Below are 6,821 nucleotides of genomic sequence, written 5' to 3'. Positions count from 1 at the left end.
TATATATATATATAGATGCGCCGTGTATTCGATCAATTGGTTGATCATCTAATTATCAGTTGTATGCCTCCGTGGCTATTTTCCCCCTCTGGTAACCAATTCACCCCAACCGTAGGGTATGCCACTCGAAATATGGGTGCACGAGGGATGACTGTGACTTATATCATAACTTCCTGTCATTCATACTGAAATATGGGTGCACAAAAATCGATTTCACCTTTTTATATATATATATATATATATGGCGGTATATATATATATATATACCTAAAGGTGAAAACGATTTTCGGTACGTTATAAATTTATGAAGAAAAAGCGCATTTCACTTTTAAGAAAAAATAATAATAATGATACCATCGTTGTGGATAATGCTACAGACGTAGAAAAGCAAAAACAAAGAATATTAAAAAAGATCACACACATTTATAACTATCTTTGAGAAACTGAGAACATTTGATCGTAAAACTTTCAGGACTTGAAGCAACGGGGCTAAAATTCGAGTGGCAAGTAGTAACATGATAACAGTTCTTTTTGGGTAAAATATCACAAAATGAATTTTTTTTGTCTTAAATATTGTCCGAAATAAAATAAAAAGACTTATATTATATTTTAAAAAAATGGTATTATAGTTTTAACGTAGAATAGAAAAAAACAAAATCACCAGCCTTTGACTTGAATATGTTTTTTCATTGATAGTTTAATAATGACATGTTTTTATTTCACAAAAAGATACGCTCAATGAAATATTATGGCACATGGAACATTAGCGCTGCGTACTTGGTCAAATTTCAATGTGAATGCAGGAAAAATTAATGAATTAAAGAAAAATTAATGGAAAAATTAATGTAAAAATTGAATTTTTTAGACCCTCTTATAGAAAGCAACAAAAATTAATGTTAGGCTCAAGAATTAATTATCAGAAGAATAATAGTTGAGCAATATTACCATGAGAAAATAATAGTTGAAAAGGTACAATAGTTACTTCAACAAATTACAATGAGAAAATTTATGAGGGCATTTATATACATACCACAAATTTTGTATAATTTACTATTTGAACATCAAAATTTTCATATTTATATGCTAACACTTCAAAATCATTAACATCATATAAAAACACCACCATTTTTAACTTTCTAAAAAACTTGATACACATGTATATGTTTATTACACCGATGTTGTAAATATAAATAAAAATTTTTTAATGTCAAATGGATGAAGATATAATAATTATGTGCATGTACATAATTTTTTCTAAGACATATTCTAGGTAGTGAGAATGACGTACGGATTACGCATTTTTTAACATCTAACATTATTAAATATTTGTAAATGAGGGGTTTATTTTCAATGAAAAAAAAATTTGGTAAACTTCTTGTAAATGAGGGGTTTATTTTCAATGAAAAAAAAAATTTGGTAAACTTTAAAAAAAATTTGGTAAACTTCCGTTTTCTTATAATAGTTGGACTTTTTCAAGTGTGCTACGCTGTCTCACAAAGCGATATTGTATAGTATTCATTTCCTCTAATTATCATCACCATAATTAAACCTACACAAAAAAATAAAAAAAATAAAAAATACAGCCAAATTTTTAATCAGTTATTTAGTTTTAGATGATGAAACAGATTACTGAAATTTTATGAGTTCGAATACTTAACATATTGATTTAAAACAAAATAAAAGCTATCTCTAAATGCTTTGTATTTTCATGCCCTAAACAAACTCAAATTTTATTTCTCAAAATTATTTTAATTAAGAAAATAATTTCAGTATTCCAAACTAAATTGAATGATTACATTTAATAACTGCAATTATTAATTGCAGAGGATCTGAATCCATGACTTGTTTACGTATTTTTTGTTGGGATTTGTTTAGTTTTATTGACAACATGGTTAAAAACTAATGATTAAATTGTTCTTAAAATTTAGCTCTTTATTTAAAAAGAAGACTCTCTATCAATACCTTCACAAATCTGGTTCATATTTAAATCTCTTTGACTGTTAAATTACTACTGTTTGATTCAAATAAATCAGCATATGTGTACCTGGTTGACTAATGAATATAGAGGAAGAGTCACATAAGCACATAAGAACTGAACCAAAATGCTTCCTGCAAAGCTGAACACAGAGTCATGTATTTCTCTATGGAAGCAATTGTTGAAACCATATTTGTACTGCACGAAGAATAAATGAACACTAGAATTAGCAGCCAAGTAAAATTATTTCAGCATTATGGACTTCAAATTAATCAGCTGTAAACTGTCAACTTACCCAGGACCAAATGACAAAAGCGAGCTGAAATGAGTTCTGGATGAATATAAGAGAATTCATTACTTGAGATAAATGAAATTATTTTAAAAAATGACATTTCAATAGTAGGATCAATATTATTTATAAACTTGATTCTTCCTACTGATATTGTTAAAACTGAATTTCAAGAATACTAAATATGAAAAGTAAAAAGTGCAAAAGAGATTTAAATTGCAATTTTTCAATATAATATGATGATATAGAAAGCTGAAATTGAAAGCTGAGGATTTAATAATACCTGGATTAAGATGAAACGGATAGCAAGCAAAAGCCATCGAGGCTGTCCAAACCAGAAGAGCTCGTCATTTGGGTTCACATAAACTTCGCCTGAAACAATAACTCTGTTTTTATTGCTTTCTAAGCACATATTTGTTATGATCACCTCTAACTTTGTTCCAATGGCCAGGAGCACCTGCAGGCACGAATAAGCACTTAATCAAGCTATATGCCTGTTACTTTTAAACATTGTTCTTTTCAGGAATTTAAAACCCGATCGATAGCATGGGAACAATTTCGATGAATTTATTCTTTTATTTATCACCCTGAATTAAAAAAAAAAAGAATATATTCATGAAATTGCTAGGCTTTTCCACCTCTATCTCTCTCTCTCTCTATATATATATGTGTATAAATATATTTATATTTATTTATGTATATATGTGTTTAATATTACTCACCACTAGAGGGATAAAAGGAAGCCAGTAATGGTTGTTAAAAACTGCAATGAAGTAGAAAATGAACAGGTTAACAAGAGCATTTGGCCAAAAACATTAGCGGTTAGTTTTGAAAAAAATGCACATAGAAACAAATTACCATCGGCATTGAAAAAGATAAACAAGATGACGGCTGTCCAGATTGAGGGGCTGCAGTTTTGGGTGAATAAGAAAAATAAAAATTGTTTGTTAACGCATAAAATGTTGAAAAAACATATCTTTAATAAAAAGAAAATATTGTTGCAGCTTGATAAGTCAATAATGACTCCTTTCGTTGTACTATCGAAAACAAATAAAAAGACTTAGACATCAAAAGTCAATTGTAAGTTGTTAACAAAAATGGTTATTAAAATATACTTCTAAAATTCTAAACCGTATCAAATTTTAATCTTAAATAAAATAAATATTTATTTGAAGTTAGTCTGAAGTAATATAAATGAGTAATATATTTACTTTGATGTAAATGATATAAAAAATGCATAAATATTGGCTAAAAGTTGAACTTAAAGTAAATAAGTATTTATTTCAGAAATATTTCAAATATGTAATTTAGCTTTTGTACTTCTAACGGCCTCTAAAAAAACATATTTTAAATAATTTGGAAATTACTCTTTCAGAAATAAAGAAAATTTAACTTGTATATTAATGGATTAAAACAAAACCGTAGAAAAAGGGCGCAGGAGTAATATTTACCTGATGGTAACCAACTCCTTAAAGTCTTTATCCAGAGATCTTCTAAGAAACTTGTGAAAATTATAAACAGACTTTGGGCCAAGATGCGTCTGCAACAGATTGAAATCTTCTTTTTTCAAGAATTTGAAATTCACCCCATAATTGAAGAATAAATATTTATACATTTATTTTAAATAAAATTATCATTTTCTATTTAAATTTTGATTAAAGCTAGTCAACTTAAAAAATATTTTTAATGTTGTCAACGATAATTTTATAATCAATAGGATATGGCAAAGTTTTCTCAATTGGATAGTTTTAATTATACGAAATGAATTTTTTTTCATAGGAGAATTATGATTTTTGTTTATAGTTTCAATTTTATGGGACTAATTATAAGTCAATAATGACATTTAACAGTTATTTAGCCAAATGTAAAGTTATAATGGGGCTAGTCTATGTGTTGTTCTACCTTCATTTTTAACATATTAAATAAATAGCTAAATTTATTTTAATTTTTTTGAATGAATTTAAATAAAAAATAATTTTTTTCTACTTAAATTCTAAAAAATTGTATTATATATACTACAAAAATTAGTATTTTTGAAGGAAAAAAAGTTCATACATCAATGTAGCCATTTCGAAGTGCAAAGTAATCAGCTCTTGATACAGAATTGGTGAATTGCCTCACAAAACAAACCTGAAAACCATACAGCAGCTCTTATAATTTATTAAAAAAATTGAACCAAATTAAAAAGGCAAATTTTTATAGCACTGTCGAAGATCAGTAAAGTTTATTATCAAACTAACAATCCAGAGAAGTGACCAGTGGTTACTCCAAAACTTCAGGTGTCTTCTCCCAAATGATGTTTGTTTAGCGAGTTTAAATCTTCTCGGATCTATAAAAATTATTTTATTTTATTTTATTTTTGGCAAACGTTAATAAAAATACAGAATGGCTTTCAGCTTTTATTCTTTTTAAGTGTACTCCAAAAAATCCCACCATTGGATAACTGGTATTCCAGGGTGTGAGCCTCCTCTTCCCATGTTCCCCAATTTTTCGTCTGGAAAAAGCAGCAATTAAGCACAAAAAATTAAAACAAAAGCGAACCAAGAAATACTTAAAAAGGAATAAAAAATTACCTTGATCTCAGCAAGACCCAAAGTGAGCAGGGAGGAAACGACGTGGAAAATAGCAAGCATAAATATAAGAACCTGAAGTTGCAGGGTTCCATCAGGTGACATCAGTGGCAGTTTTCCCTGCACCAAAAAATCGTCAAACCTCTTAAAAAAATTAAAAATTTAGAGTCTAATTTGTTTGGATTCGATTATAATACATAAATAAATAAATAAAAAACAAACTTTTTATCTATATGCCCTTTCGTAATTTCGATCTGTCCGACCATAACAAGGTTTTCACTCCATGGAGAGAAGTTAAATATCTAATTAAACTAATTCGTGAAGTTTATCTAATTTCTTCTAGGTTATAAGAACTTCTTCCTTCAAAATAAAAACAGTGCACAGTTTTTAGCTGAAAAAAGTATAATCATGTACCTTCTTTATGCATGTATTTACGTCCTCTATGCCGTCGTCGGCGCTGATGGCCGGCGTCAGCGGCCTATCCTTACATGGAAGGAAAGTGTCAGCTGAACTTACAGAGATACAGATCTTGGATATGGGCTGTTGAGCCATAGTCAGTAAAAGTGAAATGAACCCCAAATTTCTCATTTCTGTTCACAAAACTTCACTTTATCAAAAGGAATCCTATAATATTCAGCGTTACATATTCAAACATAAGTGTATGGCTTCTATTCTCACCTGCCTTTATTTGGCATAATGCTTGGTTAAGACTCTTCCTCTTTCTTCTTTCAACAAACTGCAGGGCACATATAAATCAATGTTCTTTTAATATATCCAAGAGAGAGAGAGAGAGAGAGAGAGAGAGAGAGTACATGAGTTAGGATATGGAGAGAGTGCTCAATTAGCAGAGAGAGGACTATGAGGACGGCGGTGACAATAGCCACAGCCCAAGTTGGCGTAGAAGAGAGAGATTCTCCCAGCTCCATTGTTGCTGATAAAAAGCTTGATGCCTCTGCTCTTCAGAGATCTTTGTTTGTTTTTGCGAGAAGATATTTATGGAGGCATAAATGTGTATTATGTGTTCGTCTTCAATGCTAAATTGGAATATTTAAAAGCATGATGCGAAAATACATGGAAGTTTCTTTGATACTGATTAAATGTACCATCTTATAGTGTTGAATATTGAATGTTTAATTAAACTATGATGTGTTAGAGTTGGATTAGGATTATCTCTTGTTTAGTGTAGGGATGATGAGACTGCTTTGAGAGGGAGAGAGAGAGAGAGAGATAAGAGTCGTTGAATTTATCATGTGCTTGCGATGGAGGTGACACGGGTTGAAGGACAAAAGGTTCTCCTTTAATTATTTTTTATTAAGTTCGTTGTGAATGATATGCTGATATTTTTTTAAGTTTAATTGTACAAGTATAACTGGTTCGTTTGACATTGCAGAACTCTACATAATAAGCGGCCAAATAAATCAACAAAATTGCCTACTTTTTTCTCTTAGTAAAGATAAAAATAATAATATGTTGAACTCATCACTCAAATGATAATGAGCAACCAACAAGCCATATAATTCGAAAAAAAGATTTTAAGAAAGTTCTTAAAGTTTTAGAGGCCTCAACCTTGAATGATGAACATAATACATAGTAATTACTAATAAATTATAATATTGAAATTATATAGTTAGATTATGAGTTATTTGTGTTGTTATGCTAGAAAATTATTAATCTAAAGAAATTAAAGATAGAGAGTGTAATACAGAGAAAAATCCACTACAAGGCCAATATATAAATACAAAAATAAATGAGTGGTTCATAAGAAAATTATAAACCTAGATATCACGAAAAAGCCATTACACATCAACCCCTTGGATCTCCCCAAATATTTCGTTTATAAGGATAAATAGGTGGCCTTGAATGCTACATGAAAATTTATAGACTCGCTATACATGTAATTAATGTGATATAATGTAAAAAATAATGGCAAGTCCCTTGAGTATAGACTTGAACTCGTATTAGGGGTTGGACATTAGGAGAATTTCAG

The 6,821-nt window shown here is 29.4% G+C and overlaps 1 protein-coding gene across 1 annotated transcript in view; it reads right to left on the bottom strand.

Moving 5' to 3' along the window:
* The window catches only part of LOC110036323 (MLO-like protein 2), a 6,635-nt gene extending 850 nt beyond the window's left edge, over positions 1-5,785 (bottom strand). Inside the window, exons 1-13 of the mRNA XM_020740739.1 lie at positions 5,647-5,785; positions 5,513-5,570; positions 5,249-5,424; positions 4,838-4,954; positions 4,698-4,758; positions 4,505-4,593; positions 4,320-4,394; positions 3,716-3,804; positions 3,123-3,172; positions 2,987-3,027; positions 2,548-2,721; positions 2,271-2,306; positions 2,045-2,173 (exon numbers count right to left, since the gene is read on the bottom strand). Of these exons, the coding sequence (XP_020596398.1) occupies positions 2,045-2,173; positions 2,271-2,306; positions 2,548-2,721; positions 2,987-3,027; positions 3,123-3,172; positions 3,716-3,804; positions 4,320-4,394; positions 4,505-4,593; positions 4,698-4,758; positions 4,838-4,954; positions 5,249-5,424; positions 5,513-5,570; positions 5,647-5,760 (1,209 nt within the window). The 5' untranslated portion in view covers positions 5,761-5,785. The remainder of the gene's footprint in view (positions 1-2,044; positions 2,174-2,270; positions 2,307-2,547; positions 2,722-2,986; positions 3,028-3,122; positions 3,173-3,715; positions 3,805-4,319; positions 4,395-4,504; positions 4,594-4,697; positions 4,759-4,837; positions 4,955-5,248; positions 5,425-5,512; positions 5,571-5,646) is intronic.
* Between the last annotated feature and the right edge of the window lie 1,036 nt (positions 5,786-6,821).

Source organism: Phalaenopsis equestris, unplaced genomic scaffold (genome assembly GCF_001263595.1).
Source record: "Phalaenopsis equestris unplaced genomic scaffold, ASM126359v1 Scaffold205135, whole genome shotgun sequence".
Lineage (NCBI taxonomy): Eukaryota > Viridiplantae > Streptophyta > Magnoliopsida > Asparagales > Orchidaceae > Phalaenopsis > Phalaenopsis equestris.
Note: the sequence above shows the minus strand (reverse complement) of the source record. Positions and strands in the feature narration are given on the sequence as shown.